The sequence below is a fragment of the Scardinius erythrophthalmus genome (assembly GCF_964197995.2).
Source record: "Scardinius erythrophthalmus genome assembly, chromosome: 14".
Taxonomy (NCBI): domain Eukaryota; kingdom Metazoa; phylum Chordata; class Actinopteri; order Cypriniformes; family Leuciscidae; genus Scardinius; species Scardinius erythrophthalmus.
Window position 1 is genome coordinate 1,238,486 of NC_138234.1, and position 22,500 is coordinate 1,260,985.

The 22,500-nt window shown below is 37.8% G+C and overlaps 2 protein-coding genes across 2 annotated transcripts in view; both read right to left on the bottom strand.

Annotated features, from left to right (window-relative positions):
- Window positions 1-2,757: 2,757 nt before the first annotated feature.
- tmem88bl (transmembrane protein 88b-like) lies at window positions 2,758-7,311 on the bottom strand (the record flags this gene model as incomplete). The annotated part of the gene is made up of 2 exons (XM_081384665.1): window positions 2,758-2,985; window positions 7,030-7,311. The coding sequence occupies 2 exons, from the start codon at window positions 7,309-7,311 to the stop codon at window positions 2,758-2,760; spliced, it is 510 nt and encodes a 169-aa protein (XP_081240791.1).
- A 6,827-nt stretch (window positions 7,312-14,138) lies between these two features.
- Window positions 14,139-22,500, bottom strand: part of nbl1 (NBL1, DAN family BMP antagonist) — an 11,092-nt gene continuing 2,730 nt past the window's right edge. Inside the window, exon 4 of the mRNA XM_081384666.1 lies at window positions 14,139-14,563. Coding sequence (XP_081240792.1) covers window positions 14,366-14,563 — 198 coding nt within the window. The 3' untranslated portion in view covers window positions 14,139-14,365. The remainder of the gene's footprint in view (window positions 14,564-22,500) is intronic.

Below are 22,500 nucleotides of genomic sequence, written 5' to 3' on the forward strand. Positions count from 1 at the left end.
AAGTGCTAATTAACCACACAGACAGTTCCTGTTTCAGGAACAATGTGCTGTTACTCAGAATACTTATCTCGTTTTCCAGTACGAATATCTGAACACTCTTAAATCAAGACACATTTACTGGAGAAGCAAAGCAACTGAAGATACTAAGTCTTCTTTAATGAAAAACAGCGTTGGTCTGACCATCTAATTTGCATTTATTTACATATACAGTACATAAACATTTATATTTTTTAATCATTTAGCAGGACTGAATTCATGTTACACTCAAGATATAAACTCAAGGTATTTATTATGAAAATGTGTCACATAATGGAGGTGTTATCGACTGTAAACGCTGGTTCATGATGACGCCAGTAACCCAAGGTTCTACTTCTTCATCGCTGAATGAGACTCAGAGTAATGAGAGTCACGGGGGTCAGAGAGACGAGGGACGGCACAACAAAACACTCGAACAGATTCAGTCTGATCTGCAGAGAAAGATGAAAAACACATTAAATGAGGAGCTGAGACACGTCTGCAGTCTTTCACTAAAACAGACACCTAGCAACCGCATGGCAATGCTTTGACAACCACCCACAAAACAGTAGCAGCTGCCTAGCAACACTCTTAAAACTACCCAGAACGCCACAGCAACACCCGTGAAACTGGTCAAACACTATAGCAACACCCTTGAAACTGGCCAAAATACCATAGCAACACCTGTGAAACTGGCCAAAATACCATATCAGCTGCATAGCAACACCCTTGAAACTGGCCAAAATACCATAGCAACACCTGTGAAACTGGCCAAAATACCATAGCAACACCTGTGAAACTGGCCAAAATACCATATCAGCTGCATAGCAACACCCTTGAAACTGGCCAAAATACCATAGCAACACCCTTGAAACTGGCCAAAATACCATAGCAACACCTGTGAAACTGGCCAAAATACCATAGCAACACCCTTGAAACTGGCCAAAATACCATAGCAACACCCTTGAAACTGGCCAAAATACCATAGCAACACCCTTGAAACTGGCCAAAATACCATAGCAACACCTGTGAAACTGGCCAAAATACCATATCAGCTGCATAGCAACACCCTTGAATCTGGCCCAAACACCATAGCAACACCCTTGAATCTGGCCAAAATACCCTAGTATAACGCTTCATTATGTAAGGTCTTTATACACCACTGAAAACATAGTTATGAATATGATATTGCAGTTCTGTCAACAGATCCTCCTAAATATTACACACTGCACCTTTAAATCAAGATATATTTACAGGAGAAGCAAAATGACTGAAGATATTAAAGTCTCCCTGTAGTCAATAGTTGTATCCCTTAAAACTCACCAAAATGACATATTTAAACGTTTATTCATTGAAAATAAATATTCATGCCTTAAAATATCTCGGATGTAACTCGACACCCTCGCCTCATTTAGTATGCGCGGGTCTATGAATATGCAAATGAGCCCCGCCTCCACTCACTCACTCAGCTCAGAGATCCACTCGTTGACGATCACACGTTGATCTGATTGGTTATAAGGTAGTTTGTGACGTCAGAAACACCAGCGATTTCAAAGCGTGTTTTTGAGACTGTCTTTGGTTCACTGCAGTTTTAAGGAGAGAACTTAAAGTGTTGAACTGTTGCTTTCAGCAGAAACTCTTTCAGCTGTAGTTCTCATCTCTCCATACGTTCTGTCCATCTTTCTCTCCGCTGACTGTCATTATTCGTCATTACCTCGACCCTCTCTCGTCCCATTACGTTGCCATGGCAAAGGTCCAGCCGCTGCCTGTTGCCATGGTGATAAATCACAGTGTACACTGGGTCGATAAGAGTTTTGCATATGCAGATCTCAGGCTGAGTGTGTTCGGGTCAATCTGACCTGTGGTCTCCAACTTCTCCAAGAACAGCTTATGAAGTTGTGGTTCTTCGGGAGTTTCTTGATGAGTTAACGTGCCCTATATAGCAGGACTAATCCCGAGCCTCATGCATTTATAATAGCGAGATATTTTTATCTTTTGGGACAGATGTGATGTGGAAATGAAGTCCAGCGCATGTTTGATTTCAGGTGGTTTATTCACATTACTGCACAGATGAATAAACACATCAACATCAACAGGTAAACACTAGTACACCACTGTAACACCAGTTTGGTAACACTGAAATCCGAAGTCTGTAACGCCTCATTATCCTCAGGAAAATAAATAAATTCATAGCGATACTGTATTAATAATGCACAATTCTTTTTTACACTGCTATATATTGCACGCAAACAGACTTTTCCACATGTGCGGAAGTAGTTTTAAAATATAACATGTAACAGGGTTACAATTTTAGGTTACCCTTTATTTTAAGGTGTCCGTGTTACAGTGTAATTATATACTTAAGTACTGAGTAATATTAATTAGCTACATGTACTTATTATAGGGTTAGGGTAGGATTAGGTTGAGGGTTAATTGCATGTAATTATGCATAATTTACTGTTATTACTATGGTAAGTACATGTAACATATGTAACAAGGACACTGTAAAATAAAGTGTTACCCAATTTTACTAGTTCACGGTGACACTACTTCTTGAATTTCTTATTAATTTCTCAGTCATGTGAAAAGATTAATTTGGCTGAAACAAGCCTCCACATAATCCTTGTTTTGGCGGTTCCATATATTGTGTTACGTGTGTTACATTATCGTGTGCATTTACAGATACGCCGTTGCTGTCCCATGACGTCACTCACTCCTGAGATTGGTGCGTGTGCCTGTCTGTCAAACCCAGGCGAGGAAGTCCCGCCTCCAGCCCAAGCCCCGCCCTTGGTACCGGGCTCCTGTGATTGGCTGAAAATATAAAAGTAGGTGGAGCCTCCTGAGAAGAGCGCAGAACGTTGCCGCAGCAACCACGACAAGCGGTGACATCATGACGAAACCCAGGATGATGAGGGCGGAGCAACTGTTGTCGTCCAGGAACTGGCAGAGAGGAGCCGACGACGCCACCACCTGTAGGACATCAGGACATCAGGACTCATCCAATTTATAATCGCCATTACAATTAAGGATAACATGATTACGATGGATGGACTTTTATCATGAACAGATGCACTTTTATGATGGACAGATGCACTTTTATGATGGATAGATGCACTTTTATGATGGACAGATGCACTTTTATGATGGACAGATGCACTTTTATGATGGACAGATGCACTTTTATGATGGACAGATGCACTTTTATGATGGATAGATGCACTTTTATGATGGACAGATGCACTTTTATGATGAACAGATGCACTTTTATGATGGATAGATGCACTTTTATGATGGACAGATGCACTTTTATGATGAACAGATGCACTTTTATGATGGACAGATGCACTTTTATGATGGACAGATGCACTTTTATGATGGATAGATGCACTTTTATGATGGACAGATGCACTTTTATGATGGATAGATGCACTTTTATGATGATAGATGCACTTTTATGATGGACAGATGCACTTTTATGATGGACAGATGCACATTTATGATGGACAGATGCACTTTTATGATGGACAGATGCACTTTTATGATGGACAGATGCACTTTTATGATGGACAGATGCACTTTTATGATGGACAGATGCACTATTATGATGGACGGATGCACTTTTATGATGGATGGATGCACTTTTATGATAGATGGATGGACTTTTATGATGGATAGATGCACTTTTATGATGGATGCACTTTTATGATGGATAGATGCACTTTTATGATGGATGGATGGACTTTTATGATGGATGGATACACTTTTATGATGGATAGATGCACTTTTATGATGGATGGATACACTTTTATGATGGATAGATGCACTTTTATGATGGATGGATACACTTTTATGATGGATAGATGCACTTTTATGATGGATGGATGGACTTTTATGATGGATGGATACACTTTTATGATGGATGGATGCACTTTTATGATGGATAGATGCACTTTTATGATGGATAGATGCACTTTTATGATGGATGGATACACTTTTATGATGGATGGATGCACTTTTATGATGGATGGATGGACTTTTATGATGGATAGATGCACTTTTATGATGGATGGATGGACTTTTATGATGGATGGATGCACTTTTATGATGGATAGATGCACTTTTATGATGGATAGATGCACTTTTATGATGGACAGATGCACTTTTATGATGGATGGATGGACTTTTGTGATGATAGATACACTTTTATGATGGATAGATGCACTTTTATGATGGATAGATGCACTTTTATGATGGATGCACTTTTATCATGGATAGATGCACTTTTATGATGGATGGATACACTTTTATGATGGATGGACTTTTATGATGGATCGATGGACTTTTATGATGGATGGATACACTTTTATGATGGATAGATGCACTTTTATGATGGATGGATACACTTTTATGATGGATGGATGGACTTTTATGATGGATGGATACACTTTTATGATGGATAGATGCACTTTTATGATGGATGGATACACTTTTATGATGGATAGATGCACTTTTATGATGGATAGATGCACTTTTATGATGGATGGATGGACTTTTATGATGGATGGATACACTTTTATGATGGATAGATGCACTTTTATGATGGATGGATACACTTTTATGATGGATAGATGCACTTTTATGATGGATGGATACACTTTTATGATGGATGGATACACTTTTATGATGGATAGATGCACTTTTATGATGGATAGATGGACTTTTATGATGGATAGATGCACTTTTATGATAGATGCACTTTTATGATGGACAGATGCACTTTTATGATGGACAGATGCACTTTTATGATGGATAGATGCACTTTTATGATGGACAGATGCACTTTTATGATGGATAGATGCACTTTTATGATGGACAGATGCACTTTTATGATGGATAGATGCACTTTTATGATGGAGAGATGCACTTTTATGATGGACAGATGCACTTTTATGATGGATAGATGCACTTTTATGATGGACAGATGCACTTTTATGATGGATAGATGCACTTTTATGATGGAGAGATGCACTTTTATGGACTTCAAAAGAGAAACAGCCTTTCACTGCCATTATAAAGCTTGGAAGAGCCAGGAGATTTTTTAATATAACTCTGATTGTGTTCGTCTGAGAGAAGAATGTCATACACACCTAGGATGACTTGAGGGAGAGTAAATCATGGGCTAATTTTCATTCTTGGGTGAACTAACCCTTTAAGAGGTGTGTTTAGAGCATGTTACGTTGTGAAAGGCGGATCACGACTACTTCGGAGAACCCAGAACAATAGGAATTACCAGTGCCGTAAGTGTTCCTGTCAGTCGTTATACTGCGCTAGTACACACACTCTTTAACTGCGCGTGCGCTGTATCACTTCACTATATATAAAGCGCAAAAGAAACTATGGCATGCAATGTCGTTACGTTGTAAATTAGTAAGTCACGAAATAAAAGTAAAATACCAATAAATCACATTACTGGTACGTCGTGTTCACTGAGAAGGATTTGCATGCAGGATGAGGTTCATTCTGTTCATCGGGAGCAGTTTCCATGTTTCATTAACCGTTCTTGTTAGTATTGTGTATCACCATGGTAACTGTTGTTTCCATAACCCCAAAATGCCACTTTCTTTTCACTTTGTGTTATTTTGTATATTTTTAAATGACTGCGGTGCTCATAACAACACTGTATTAACAAAAGCTAGTTTGGGACTGATATCTAATAGCTGAACCTCATTGGCCTGCTTTTATTGATCAGTATTAGTCATTCTTACAATTTATGTGTATGTTAAGTAAAGGATGACAGTACTTCCCTACAATACAATCCCTAAAAAAGTGGTATAAAGCTATTCAAAACATCATTCAATATAAATTGTAATAATTGTAATTAATAATCGCAATTGACCGTTCACAAAGACCCGCCCCCTTTAGTTGCTGTTGCTATGTCCGACAAGCCACACACACCATGTTCTCACGCAGTGAAACACACATCGCGGAGCAGAGAGGACACTGACTGACAGACAGGACAGACCAGGGTACTTTTGATATGAAAAAAGTCTCAACTTTCAAGTTTGGTCATTTTTTAAAGAAATTTAAACAAAAAACTCTTTAATGTGTCTGCCAGATCGCTGTAGAGCCTCTTAAAGCTGCTCGTGAACCGATCATTTCTTCCTTCTAGTTAATTTATAAAAAAACATGAATGAACATCAGAAGGTATGTTGTTTTAACCGTGGAAAGACGTCAGTACACTCAGCTTTTCAAGTTCAAATCCTCCGACGTTAATCCACTAACTCTCCTGACTATGCTGTCGAAAAAAAATGGCGGAATCTGATTGTGATTCTGATTGGTTAGATCACCTGTCAATCAAACTCTCTGTGAAGGGTGAATTACAATTTCAAGGGAATAATCGACAATTATGATTTTTGTCATAATCGTGCAGTGCTACAGGATATTATGTGTTTGTGTGCACGTGTGTGTGTGTATACGTACCTGCGAGTGGCACAGAAAGTGTGTGTGTGTACGTACCCGCGAGTGGCACAGAAAGTGTGTGTGTGTGTGTGTGTGTGTGTGTGTGTGTGTGTGTGTGTATACGTACCCGCGAGTGGCACAGAAAGTGTGTGTGTGTGTGTGTGTATACGTACCCGTGAGTGGCACAGAAAGTGTGTGTGTGTATACGTACCCACGAGTGGCACAGAAAGTGTGTGTGTGTGTATACGTACCCGTGAGTGGCACAGAAAGTGTGTGTGTGTACGTACCCGCGAGTGGCACAGAAAGTGTGTGTGTGTGTGTGTGTGTGTGTGTGTGTGTATACGTACCCACGAGTGGCACAGAAAGTGTGTGTGTGTGTATACGTACCCGTGAGTGGCACAGAAAGTGTGTGTGTGTATACGTACCCACGAGTGGCACAGAAAGTGTGTGTGTGTGTGTGTGTATATGTACCCGCGAGTGGCACAGAAAGTGTGTGTGTGTGTGTACGTACCCGCGAGTGGCACAGAAAGTGTGTGTGTGCGTGTGTGTACGTACCCGCGAGTGGCACAGAAAGCCGGCGTACAGCAGCAGGCCGGCGGGCAGCAGGATCACACTGAACACCAGGACCATCAGCCCCACACACACCAGCAGCAGCAGAGCGTCCCACAGCAGCAGGACCAGCGTCCACAACACACACTCGCATCGGCCCCGCCGAGGCCCCCAGACCCCACCGTCACACTGAGCCACAGGAGGAGGAGCGAGCATCCGGACCCCGTCACACACGTCAAAGTCTTCATCACCGCCACCGTCATCTAACAGCACCGCCATACCACACATCCTCAACACACACACACACACACACACATATGTTAATGTTTATTTTTTTATATCTGTAGTTTTGTTCACACCAAGCAGAACCTCCCAGTCTCTCTCTCTCTCAACACTGAGTGATTAAACTGCAGTTCATCCACTGGCCACTAGAGGCCGAGTGCAGAAGAGACTCAATCCCATAATCCCCATGTTAATATACCCAACTTTACAGCAGAGAAACGAATATATTTTTATACTGTCTATGGTTCACACCAAGGGTTATAACCAGGGTTCTAAATAAACTTTTTTGATCACCAGCCAATCAGAATATCCACTAGCCAAATTTTTTCCAGTGAAAATAAGAGAAATTATGAGTGCCACTGAATGCATTTGATTATTTTATTAGAATTGCTGGCATGAAAAACACAAAGTACAATACAACAAAATATACACAAAATTGTTTTGTTTTTTTCTTTTGCATACGCATGCGGCAATCCTGACAATACATGACGACATTATTGTGATCAAACACTAGCCATTCACGACCCGTCAGCCATTTGGCATTACATTTCTCTGTCGATACCCTCCTCATCCCTGGCCTCGTTCCTCTTCTCGTTCCAGAAGTCTGTCCCAACCACCGCCGCATTTCGTTTAATATTAACCTACTTTACTAGCCAACTCCGTTCGTCTTATTTCTTGTGTTTTCTGTGTCCGTTCGTTTCCATGGTTTCTCGCGCTGGTTTCACAGCAAACTGCGCGCAGCCAATGGCCGTATGAAACGTCATCACGTAGCATTACGGCACAGTGTTCATGGGAAATGTAGGAAGTACTGCCAGGGGGATAAATGACCGAGGACAGAGCGGAACAGAGCCTTATGTTATCATGCATGTAATGCCTCATGCATCACCGGCCAAACTGGCTAGTAAGTTTTTATTAACACCCGCCAAAATGAATGTTAACCTGCATTTGGCGGGTTGGCGGGTGTTACTTTAGAACCCTGGTTATAACTATAACAAATATAGCCACGAGCAGCAATTAGCGGTGTTCAAGGGTTTCAAAGGGGTGGTTGATGATGATGATTTCACTTTCTAGCTTTAGTTAGTGTGTAATGTTGCTGTTTGAGCATAAACAACATCTGCAAAGTTACGACACTCAAAGTTCAAAGCAAAGGGAGATATTTACTTTTACAGAAATCGCTTTTTCAAACCGTTCTTGTCTGTCAGTCATTTCATGCAGGTCTGTGGTCACTGTCTAAAAGAGCATGCACAGAGAAGTCCAAATTAAACAATTCCCCATCGTAAGTACACATTGACGGCCTAAGACACGAAACGAGCGGTTTGTGTGAGAAAACGAACAGTGTTTATATCGTTGTTATCTCTTGAACACAGCCGCGTCCAGATGATCTGAGGGCTCGGGCGGGTATAGATATATACAATAGACGTCGCCTTGGCTACTGCAGTTCATTGGAACGAAACCTTAGCCAAGGCGACATCTAGTTTATATATCTATACCCGCCCGCGCCCTCAGATCATCTGGACGCGGCTGTGTTCAAGAGATAACAACGATATAAATACTGTTCGTTTTCTCACACAAACCGCTCGTTTCGTGTCTTAGGCCGTCAATGTGTACTTACGATGGGGAATTGTTTTAATTTGGACTTTGTGCATGCTCTTTGAGGTGGTGACCACAGACCTGCATGAAATGACTGACAGACAAGAACGGTTTGACCTAAAAATATCAAAATTGAAACTACTGTGGAAAAAAAGACACCTACATCTTGGATGCCCTTCAGGTAAGCTAAAACATACCAAAATTTAATTTCAAAGTGAACAATCCCTTTAAGGACTACAACAAATGGCTGGTAGAGACTACACCACATTAGTGACATCACCAACCCTAAAATTTACATAAACCCCGCCCCCTGAACACGATTTATAGATTATCATGACAGAATATGCTAATCAATGACTAGAAGATAACTACACATAAACACATAAATTCATCAACTAATCATTCAGAAATGTCCTGTTGCTTCTACATGTTGTCACTTCTTCTTGAGTCTCTCCATCTTTGTCTGACTCCGGTTTGAACATAAAAGGCTAAACGTTTTTGAAATGTTCAGTGCGCGTGCGTGTGTGTGTGAGGTAATCGGGGCTGCTAACACACAAGCTCTTGAAGCTCCGCCCCCTGTGCCGGGAGCAGCAGCTCATTTGCATTTAAAGGGACACACACAAAAACGGCGCATTTTTACTCGCCCTCAAAAAGTAACAATTTTAACAAGGCAAAAATATTAAAAAAATCTGTGGGGTATTTTGAGCTAAAACTTCACACACACACTCTGGAGACATCAGAGACTTATTTTACATCTTGTGTAAAGGGCATTATAGGACCCTTTTAAGGTCTTTAAGCACAAGCTTACTGACCTTGAGAGTCCCGAAAAATGTGCCACAAGGGTTTTATCGAGGTTGAGCCAAAAATCTAGGACTAGTTCGTGAAAGTTGTTTTTTGAAATAATCTCCAATATTTAACGAACGATTCGATTGACAGTGGCGGTCCTAGAAGCAAGGTTGCTCAGAATGAGGAGTTCTACCGTGAGTTTTGAATGTTGTGGGTGTGTGCCAAAAATTGGATGGTACACAATCCTTTAAGCACGTGAAAATCGTGAAGGCGCTTCAAGTCAAACAGGCCCAGCGAGATTCTTCTCCGATCGGCCTCCGTTAACCTTGTCTAATAATTTCATTGGCGTTTTTTGAGATACGCAAATGTCCTCAAAGACAGTCTTGGCACGTTGAACGAAGACACCGCATGCGAATTTTCAAGGCCTGTCAGACTCAGGTTTGCGTAGTTATAGCCATTTTTTTTTCATGTTATAGCGCCACCAAGTGGCGAGTCGCAGCGTGCTTTTTCACACGACCCCAGAATGAACTTTTACATGGTGCGTCAAGTTTGGTGAAAATATCTCATTCCAATCACAAGTTATAGCCATTTTAGTAAAAGTGCCTCCTCCCACTTCTAAAGTTTTGGCAGCCCTTGGAGAATTTTTTTTAATAATTATTGACAAGCTTTTTATATTTGTAGTTTTGTTCATACCTAACAATAACAATAAAGATATAGTTTTAAAAATCTTCAACATTTAAAAGTACACACTTACAACTATACCGATATGAAGTTTTCAGAACGATTTTTTCCCTCTGATGAACCATAAAAACATTGACAGCCAATCAGAATCCATCCTGCTTTAAAGAGCTCGAGCATTTAAAGCGACAGACGACAAAACTGCAGTGCGCTTATGGTAAACAGAACGATATCGCGGACACTAATGTAGTTATCGTTATAGTTATCATTCTTGATGTGAACGGGCATTAAACTCTGACTAAATAGTGAAGTCCACTCTAACTATAACGATAATAAGTTGGTGTTGAACCCTAAAGTTATTGTTCTTGGTGTGAACGGGCCCTTTCCTGTTTTTGTTGTCATGCTAATAAAACCAATCTGAAACGACCTAACAGTGGGTTTATTCACACTTCACATAACTCCACTGTTCACACTACAAAACATGTGATAAAAACGGATTTGTTTGTTTAATCAGAATCTGGTATCTAGTAGCTGGAGATGCTACTGTTGTGAATCATATTACATAGAGATCCTTTCCTGAATGATGGAAAAAAGGATCTGATTGTAAATGTATACACATACATACACTTTCACATATATTAATGTATTTTTTTGCAGACTACAAACAGCTAAACACATTTGAGTCAGTCTCAGAAATGTAAAAACATTTTTCTGCCCTTCTGAACACAGACATAAAGGAACAAACACAATGTATTGAGATAACAACTATGACAATAAAGATGTAGAGATGAGCGACAACAGATCAATATTTCTGTACACAGATACTAAACACAAAATGAAACATATGATCAAACTCATTAATAAAGCAGGTCTTGAAGTGATATTAGGTTCATGGAAATTATGATATTTTAGAACTGAATGTTTTATTTTTTTATTAATGACACACAATGAAACATATAACTCAAACATCATTCAGAAAAGTTATTTCAAAGCCATTATTTGAGGGCGTTGCCTCACTATTCAACATAAGTAGATTTAACTGATTCCACTATACTGTATACTCTATAGCACTATAAACATTATATTTCAATAAACAGAGTTCTTTGAGAATTCGTTAACGCTAAAACCAAAACCTGACGATGTCTGATTGATTATCTCCAGTCAGTCTGGACACTTCGCGAACAAAGACTTGGGAATCAGAATACAACTGAATAAACACTTTTCGCGCGCTTTATTTAAGCGTCTTTTTGGCGCGTTCCGAGTTAACGACATTTCACGGAATCGGTTGAACTGACCGGAATGCGCCCGAGATGCTCATAATAAGTATTGAGACACAGTGTGTTTGAACACCCGAAAATCCTCTGGATCGATCCGTGTCGTCGGAGCGAATATAACAAAAAGCTTGAGAAAAAGAGCTGAGAAAATAACTCCGAGATTACAGGAATACAGGACGAAGTTCTCAGCGTCTTACCTGATGTAGAGCTGAGGTGGTTTTATCCCGTTATCCAGAGGATACAAACATCACACTGAGAGAGAGAGAGAGAGAGAGAGAGAGAGAGAGAGAGAGAGAGAGAGAGAGAGACACGGGCAGAGGTCTATCTGAGGATGCGGATGGATAAAAGGTTAATTTTTTTAAAATAAATTAGTTTCTTCCAAAATACCATAAAGTTACTGTTGACTAGAGTAAAACAATAACAAATTAATGTTATATCATCAAACTCTATCAGAAGCTTAAAAAAATTCTATTAATTTGTTAAATTTACATAGGTTTATGACAGTGGTGACGTTAATATCAAGTTTTACTGTAGTAACTGTGGTACTTTTAGGTAAACCATGTTTACTGTGGTAAAAGTTTGTAAGAATGTCGAAATAACGTTTCTAATAACGTTTTGCTAATGTTTCCATTAAGTTATGAAAATATTGTTTCTGATTGTTGTCTGACAGTTCAATTCATTCAGTTTTTAAAAAGTGTGGTAACTTTGCTTTTTAATGTTCATGAATGTCAAACTAAAACTCACCATGAACGATTTATAAATATTTTGAGCTAACATTTTGAGAACATTATTAAAGACCAGATAACTTTGAACGGATGTTATATTAATGTTACAGGAAGAACGTTTGTTCTATAACTTTGAGAGAATATTGCCAGAACGTTCCCTGTTAGCTGAGATAGGCCTACTTGTCTGATAATAATCATCAATCATGCAGGACTTTAGGATTTAATAAGGGTTTATTTCAGAGGAAACAAAACAAACTCTGGAACACAACATGAGAAGAAGACTCTCACAAGAACATAATTAACAGGGTGGAAACTCACGATTTTCTTTGAGTCGTGACTTAAGTTGGCTTTGTTGCAGCTAATTGCGTACAGTGGAAGGAAGCTAATTAGTGCTGATCACAAGACACTTTGTGAAGAAGCTTGACAGAAAATGCACCGCATTTAGCTGGTTTGTAGGCTAGCCTAGCCAGCAATCTAAAGGCTAATAACAAAAGTAAACATGGGGAAATGGGCAAAACAAATATGAATATGCAGAGCGGATGGAAAAAGACAAAATTAGGTGAAAAGTTATTTATAAAAAACACACACATGCTCATAGCGCCACCTGCTGGTCAACTGAAGCCATGGCGTCAAAATATAATAATAATTTAGAAATGCTGAAATGTTTGTGTGAGGATGAAAAAAAAAAAAAATTTCCACAACAAACACAACAGAAGTCAGAGGAAAGTCGTCACGATCACGTGTGTGTGTGTTTCTTGGCTTTATAACACACGCAAGCTCTTGTTCTTCCTGTAATTTTCTTGTAAATGTGGGTCAGAAAGCGTCCCTGACGGTTCCCATGGCAAACACTGACCTTTTCATCTGAAAATCACTGTAACTACATCAGCGCAGTACATACATCCACTATTACTCTAAACCACTTACTGTGCGACATTTGGCTCTCTCGCTGGGGCTTTAAAGGAGGATGTGTTGTGAAAAACGCTTCATAAATAAAACAAAGCCTATTTTTACATATAATTATATATGCTTTTTGCAAATGCATATAATTACGCTGCTGTAGGATGTACACTAGTCAAAGGTTTTGGATCGGTAAGATTTTTAATGTTTTTTAAAGTCTCTTCTGCTCACCGAGGCTGCATTTATTTGATTAAAAATACAAAAACAAAAAACAGTAATATTGTGAAATATTATTATAATGTAAATCATCTGTTCTCTATGTGAATATACAGTAAAGTGTAATTTATTCCTGTGATCAAAGCTGAATTTTCAGCATCATTACTCCAGTCTTCAGTGTCACATGATCCTTCACAAATCACTCTAATATGAGGATTTGATGCTCGAGAAACATTTATGATTATTATCAGTGTTGAAAACAGTATATTTTTTGTTTCAGGATTCTTTGATGAATAAAACAGCATTTATCTGAAATATAATCTTTTGTAACATTAAACACGGCCGTTCAAAAGTTTGGGATCAGTAAGAATTTTTATAAAAAAAAATTGGGGAAAGAAATCAATACTTTTATTCATCAAGGATAAATGAAATTGATCAAAAGTGACAGTAAAGACATGTATAATGTTACAAAAGATTAATTATGTTACAAAAGTAATTTTAGATTTTCATAATATTTAACAATATTACTGTTTTTTTCTTCTTGTATTTTTAATCAGATAAACGCAGCCTTGGTGAGCAGAAGAGACTTCTTTTAAAAACCTTAAAAAATCTCACCGATCCAAAACTTTTGAACGGCTGTGTATAAGAAGAAACATTCACACATGAGGTGATTTCACATTTTATTGTGATTAAACAAGTGACACACATGTGTTCCTGTAGGCTACATTACGTGTATATATGGATCTGGTCGTGTGTAAATGTGTCAGTGATATAAAGTGGAGTGTGTGTGTGTGTTCACAGAGCTGGCTGAGGCTTCAGTGATTGTGCTAAAGTCTGGATTAGTGTCATGATCTCTAGGTGTAAAAGTGCTTTGAACAGAGCGAGAGTCGGGCGTCACCCGGCCTCGGGCGTGTGTGTGTCTGCATGCGCGTGTGTTTGTGTGTCGTCTGACAGCTCTGACGGGTAGATCTGCACTAGCGCCCCCTCCTGGCCGCTGTCTTTACTGCACGACTGGCAGCTGCAGTGCAGGATCCGCTCCACGAGCTTATCCACGCGCGGGGCTTCATCACTGTCGGCGCAGTCCAGGGTCACCTGCACACACACACACACACACACACAGTCAGCGTGACCTGATCGGCGAGAGTCGGAGATCTGAGGCGACGTGAGGCTAACGCTAGCAGACAAATGGCTAGCAGTGACATCAGCGGCAATCCACCTGTCACTCAAGTGGCCACGCCCTTAATTATGCAGAACTTTAAGGCTTAATATAATTTAAACGGATTAGTTATATAATAATTCCCCGCCTCACAGTCGTCATGAAGGGCAACATCAGCTTTATAGACCAACACCACTTTTAGCCCCAGACTGTAAACATGTGTTTCTGCTGTAAAGTTGGGTATATTAACATGGGGGTTTATGGGTAATGACCCTCTTCTGCAGCCTCTAGTGGCCAGTGGATGAACTGCAGTTTAATCACTCAGTGTTGAGAGAGAGAGAGAGAGAGGCTGTGCTTGGACACAACGCTTGTGCTGATGCTCCTCATTTGGATAAAAGCCTCTGCTAAATGAATTAATGTAATGCAAATGAAGAGAACAACACGTCTCTTGTACATAGTTAAGTTTTTATGTTAATACATGGCTGGCAAAGGAGTGTCAAAACGCACGGCTACTTTTGACTGTATGCATCAGAAAAACAGGCTTTTTGCTTCAAGAATGATGTTGTTGTCAATAATTTTTTCCTTTAAATCTCATCTTTGGTCACCAAAATGACATATTGAAAAGTTTTTTCCTTGAAAAAAAGTCTTAATGTCTTCAAATATCTTGAATGTAACTCGACACCCTTGTCTAATTTGATATGCACAGTTCTATGAATATGCAAATGAGCCCCGCCTCCAGTAGCGGTTTTTGGCACGGGCGAACCGGGCAATCGCCCGGGGCGGCATTTTTTGGGGGGCGGCGCCGCCGGCACGAGCAAAAAAAAAAAAAAAAAAATCTGCGCCGCGAAGCGGTTTTCTATTATCTATCATTTCACCGTGTGGGGAATTGGCAAATTTGCGCCCCCTGCAGCTGCAGGCGCCCCTGTTGCTTAGAAGATGCCGTGCACATAAGCTGTTTGTTTGAGAAGGGGAAAGGAGAGGGGGCGCGGATGCGCGGGCGCGGATGACAGTTCACCTCTTCCAAATGGAACGGACAAGGGGGGGGGGGGGGGATCCATATAGTTATCTAAGTCAGTTCATAATATTATAAATACAGGCCTCTATATTTCCTGCACATTTTTGTTTTTCTGAATTGTCTGAATGGCTAATAAAAATAGGTAATACAGAACGATTACTTGGTCACCACCACCAAGGTGAATTGGTTTAGTCTTGACTTCTGGTCGTGACTCGTCGTGAGTGACAGTTGTTATGCCAACTATAACCCCATCATATTATATGATGGGGTTATATATATCCCCATCAGGGGAAATCTGTTGATTGTCGATGTCGAGTGCCAAATAAGAGATGGACAAGAAAGGTCAAAGCCATCAGGTGCCCAATTTAGAAACGAGCGAAAGATAAAGGTATGCAATGCATCTATGTTTTCTCTGTATGATTACGGTATCCATGTCCTGAATGAAGGGGCAATATTAATTGGTGGGTATAACTCTTATTTGTTAGCCTTTTTGCTATGATGATGATGATGATGCTTAACAATAATTCGGTTTTAACTCAAACACGAGATCTAATTTCACCATAATATTGTTCTTTGCAACAAAACTGTTGCAAGTTCAGTTATTACACTGCAAAAAATGCTTTTCTTACTTAGTATTTTTGTCTTGTTTCCAGTCCAAATATCAAACATTTTTTAAATAAAGATGCATAACGTTATTTTACTTAAGTAGTAAAATGACATAAGATATTAAGTCTTGTTTTCTGGGGAAATAAATTGAGTTTTTTCTTAAAACAAGCAAAACATGATCTGCCAATGGGGTAAGAAAAATTATGTCCAAATTGGCGGGGGGGGGGGGGGATTGGGGGGGTGCTCGAAGGGGGTCTCGCCCAGGGTGTAATTCAATGTAGAACCGCCACTGCCCGCCTCCACTCACTCACTCAGCTCAGAGATCCACTGGTTGACGATCACACGTTGATCTGATTGGTTACAAGGTAGTTTGTGACGTCAGAAACACCAGCGATTTCAAAAGTGTGTTTTTGAGACTGTCTTTGGTTCACTGCAGTTTTAAGGAGAAAATACTCAGCAATGCTGTCGACTTATGAACTTACACATGCTTTGTCTTAAAGCAGATTAAAAACACCCCATAAACAACATTAAAAGCTGGATTTACACCACAGGGGGACTTAACTAGACTACGCTAAACACTGACTGACTACCCAGCGAACAGGGAACGTTCTTTCAATGTTATAAACAAACGTTCTTCCAGTAACATTATTAGAACGTTTGTTCAAAGTTATCTGGTGTGTAATAATGTTCTCAAAACATTAGCATAAAAACATTATTTATACAGCGTTCATGGAATGTGTTTTTTAGTTAGATGTTTGTCTAACGTTTTTTTAAATGTTACTTCTTGTTTCAGAACGTTCTAAAGTAACGCTCACATAATGTTTGAAGAATTATACAATAGAACGTTCCCTTAACGTTCGCATAAAACATTTAAAAAACTGGATATTTAGTGCATTCAGAAATAATGTTTTCATAACCAAACGTTCTTAGAAGATATTTTGAACGGCTAGAAACAAAAAGTAAAACTCACTGTCAACCAACAAACTCTCCTGGAAAAAGAAAGACCCTTTAAGAAGAGTGAAATCTGAAATTAAACATCAATGTTTGGCTATAAATGAGACTGACCCTGCATAGCTCTGGTTAGCACACTGTGTAACGTCAGGCTAACGCTAGTCTACTGTAAGTGAGCGTTCAGGGTCAGATCAGGTCCTGTCACATTACTGCAGGTCTTTGTCAACACAAGCCTCGGTCTGTTTTATTCACAGAACATGAACTGCTCTCTATCAAAACCAGATTGTATAAAAGAACATAATAAGTAGCAGAGAGCGGCCCCTTTGAGTCCGCGGCTAACGCTAACAGAGAACCAGAACATGATGTTAGCACGTAAATATAGCAAAAGCTTTTCAAGTCCAACATTCTTTGTGCGTCAGAACGTTCAGTTAATGTCAATACAGCGATTCTCAGATCTCCACGGGTGAGAACCAGGGCAAACAAAGACATTATTTTCATATGCTGACATCTCACACACACACACACACACACACACACACACACACACTGGTGGTCAAACATTCCCGTCGTCTGCCAGGCAAAGCTAAATAAACTCCAACACTAGAGGGCAGAACTAAAGCCCACTACTAAATACTGTAAATACACAAACCCGACACACACACACACACTCAGTTAAAAAACGCCGTGTTCTCTGCGCAAGACTAATGAGTGTGTTTGTTGTCTTTCAACACGCCTCATAAAGAGTCTCTCGCGAGTCCATCCATCATTACGCTGATGTTAAATAGGTATTTGTGGTTTTCTCGCAGCTCTTGTGTTACAGTCCGCCACACGCCACATTCATCACTCCAGCGGAACGAGCTAACAGTGCTAACGGAAGCTAACAGTGACGCGTGTTCTCCAGTGGACATGATGGATTCTGAGAATGCCAGAAACAAACTGCAGGACTTCTGTAGTGTTTATGCAGTTTCACTAGTGCAGCACAAGTAGGATCATATAGTCACAATATTTATGAAATTTGGGACAATTTGCAATAGTGAGAATTGCATTATAACTCAATCTAAATTGCGACTACATGATCACATTTGTACTGGAATAGGGAAAAATGCAGAAATGCAATAGTGACAATTTGGATTCAGTATTTCTACAATTTCTTCCATTTTCTATGATTTTTTCATTTGCACAACAATTATACTACAAATATTAAATATGTTGTTTCCACTACTACAAATATGAAATCTGTCATTTCCACTATTACTACAAATATTAAATATGTTGTTTCCACTACTACAAATATGAAATCTGTCATTTCCACTATTACTACAAATATTAAATATGTTGTTTCCACTACTACAAATATGAAATCTGTCGTTTCCACTATTACTACAAATATGAAATCTGTCGTTTCCACTATTACTACAAATATGAAATCTGTCGTTTCCACTATTACTACAAATATGAAATCTGTCATTTCCACTATTACTACAAATATTAAATATGTTGTTTCCACTACTACAAATATGAAATCTGTCGTTTCCACTATTACTACAAATATGAAATTCCCTCCTTCACTATTACTACAAATATAAAAATCTGTCATTTCCACTATTACTACAAATATAAAAATCTGTCATTTTCACTATTACTACAAACATGAAATTGGTCATTTTCACTATTACTACAAATATGAAATCTGTCGTTTTCACTATTACTACAAATATGAAATCTGTCGTTTTCACTATTACTACAAATATGAAATTCCCTCCTTCACTATTACTACAAATATGAAATTCCCTCCTTCACTATTACTACAAATATGAAATCTGTCATTTTCACTATTACTACAAATATGAAATCTGTCATTTTCACTATTACTACAAATATGAAATCTGTCGTTTCCACTATTACTACAAATATGAAATCTGTCATTTTCACTATTACTACAAATATGAAATCTGTCGTTTCCACTATTACTACAAATATGAAATCTGTCATTTTCACTATTACTACAAATATGAAATCTGTCGTTTCCACTATTACTACAAATATGAAATCTGTCGTTTCCACTATTACTACAAATATGAAATCTGTCGTTTCCACTATTACTACAAATATGAAATCTGTAATTTCCAATATTACTACAAATATGAAATCTGTCGTTTCCACTATTACTACAAATATGAAATCTGTCGTTTCCACTATTACTACAAATATGAAATTCTCTCCTTTACTATTACTATAAATATGAAATCTGTCATTTCCACTATTACTACAAATATGAAATCTGTCGTTTTCACTATTACTACAAATATGAAATCTGTCGTTTTCACTATTACTACAAATATGAAATTGGTCATTTCCACTATTAATATAAATATGAAATCTGTCATTTCCACTATTACTACAAATATGAAATCTGTCGTTTTCACTATTACTACAAATATGAAATTGGTCATTTTCACTATTACTACAAATATGAAATCTGTCATTTTCACTATTACTACAAATATGAAATCTGTCGTTTCCACTATTACTACAAATATTAAAGCTGAACTCGGCAACTCTAGCGAACTCTAGTCACTTCTTCGCTGATTTTCCCTTTTGTTGTCGCATGTTTTCCCCACGAGCTCCCCCTACAGCTGTGGTGGGGCGTATATTTCACAACACAGTCGTAAAAAACTCACTTGCGGCGGCCTCCTCCCCCTCTCTACCGCTGCTCATGTGCGTTTGTTTTGATCGGAGCAAGCCAACTGTATCGCGTGGAGCTATGTCTACCGAGGTGGGTAATCTGGTAATACATCATACATGCGTGTGTGTTTGTGTCGAATTGCCGTAAAGCAATTTATGTTTCGCGCTCGTTCTCGTTCTCGCTTTCGCTTCTCACGAGACTTCCAATTTCTATCTTGCCGGGACGGTAGTGAACAAGTTGCAAGGTTGGTTTTCCGCCTGGGAACGCTGGGGGGAGCGGGGAAAGTCACAAATATCACCAGAACAGGTTGTTTAACCATCCAAATGATTTCTAGACAGTTTTATTAAGTTAAAAAAGCTACCAAGTTCTCCTTTAAATTCTCTCCTTTACTATTACTACAAATATGAAATCTGTCATTTTCACTATTACTACAAATATGAAATCTGTCATTTCCACTATTACTACAAATATGAAATCTGTCATTTCCAATATTACTACAAATATGAAATCTGTCATTTCCACTATTACTACAAATATGAAATCTGTCATTTTCACTATTACTACAAATATGAAATCTGTCGTTTCCACTATTACTACAAATATGAAATCTGTCATTTCCAATATTACTACAAATATGAAATCTGTCGTTTCCACTATTACTACAAATATGAAATCTGTCGTTTCCACTATTATTACAAATATGAAATCTGTCATTTCCACTATTACTACAAATATGAAATCTGTCGTTTCCACTATTACTACAAATATGAAATTCCCTCCTTCACTATTACTACAAATATGAAATCTGTCGTTTCCACTATTATTACAAATATGAAATCTGTCATTTCCACTATTACTACAAATATGAAATTCCCTCCTTCACTATTACTACAAATATGAAATCTGTCATTTCCAATATTACTACAAATATGAAATCTGTCGTTTCCACTATTACTACAAATATGAAATCTGTCATTTCCAATATTACTACAAATATGAAATCTGTCGTTTCCACTATTACTACAAATATGAAATCTGTCGTTTCCACTATTACTACAAATATGAAATCTGTCATTTCCACTATTACTACAAATATGAAATCTGTCGTTTCCACTATTACTACAAATATGAAATTCTCTCCTTTACTATTACTATAAATATGAAATCTGTCGTTTCCACTATTACTACAAATATGAAATCTGTCATTTCCACTATTACTACAAATATGAAATTCTCTCCTTTACTATTACTATAAATATGAAATCTGTCGTTTCCACTATTACTACAAATATGAAATCTGTCATTTCCACTATTACTACAAATATGAAATCTGTCGTTTTCACTATTACTACAAATATGAAATCTGTCATTTCCACTATTACTACAAATATGAAATCTGTCGTTTTCACTATTACTACAAATATAAAATCTGTCGTTTCCACTATTACTACAAATATTAAATTCTCTCCTTTACTATTACTACAAATATGAAATCTGTTGTTTCCACTATTACTACAAATATGAAATTGGTCATTTTCACTATTACTACAAATATGAAATCTGTCGTTTTCACTATTACTACAAATATAAAATCTGTCGTTTTCACTATTACTACAAATATAAAATCTGTCGTTTCCACTATTACTACAAATATTAAATTCTCTCCTTTACTATTACTACAAATATGAAATCTGTCGTTTCCACTATTACTACAAATATGAAATCTGTCGTTTTCACTATTACTACAAATATGAAATTGGTCATTTTCACTATTACTACAGATATGAAATTTGTCATTTTCACTATTACTACAAATATGAAATCTGTCGTTTCCACTATTACTACAAATATTAAATTCTCTCCTTTACTATTACCACAAATATGAAATCTGTCGTTTCCACTATTACTACAAATATTAAATTATCTCCTTTACTATTACCACAAATATGAAATCTGTCGTTTCCACTATTACTACAAATATGAAATTGGTCATTTTCACTATTACTACAAATATGAAATCTGTCATTTCCACTATTACTACAAATATGAAATTTGTCATTTTCACTATTACTACAAATATGAAATCTGTCATTTCCACTATTACTACAAATATGAAATTTGTCATTTTCACTATTACTACAAATAAGAAATCTGTCATTTCCACTATTACTACAAATATGAAATTGGTCATTTTCATTATTACTACAAATATGAAATCTGTCATTTCCACTATTACTACAAATATGAAATTTGTCATTTTCACTATTACTACAAATAAGAAATCTGTCATTTCCACTATTACTACAAATATGAAATTGGTCATTTTCATTATTACTACAAATATGAAATCTGTCGTTTCCACTATTACTACAAATATGAAATTGGTCATTTTCATTATTACTACAAATATGAAATCTGTCGTTTCCACTATTACTACAAATATGAAATCTGTCGTTTCCACTATTACTACAAATATGAAATCTGTCATTTCCACTATTACTACAAATATGAAATCTGTCATTTCCACTATTACTACAAATATGAAATATGTCGTTTTCACTATTACTACAAATATGAAATATGTCGTTTTCACTATTACTACAAATATGAAATCT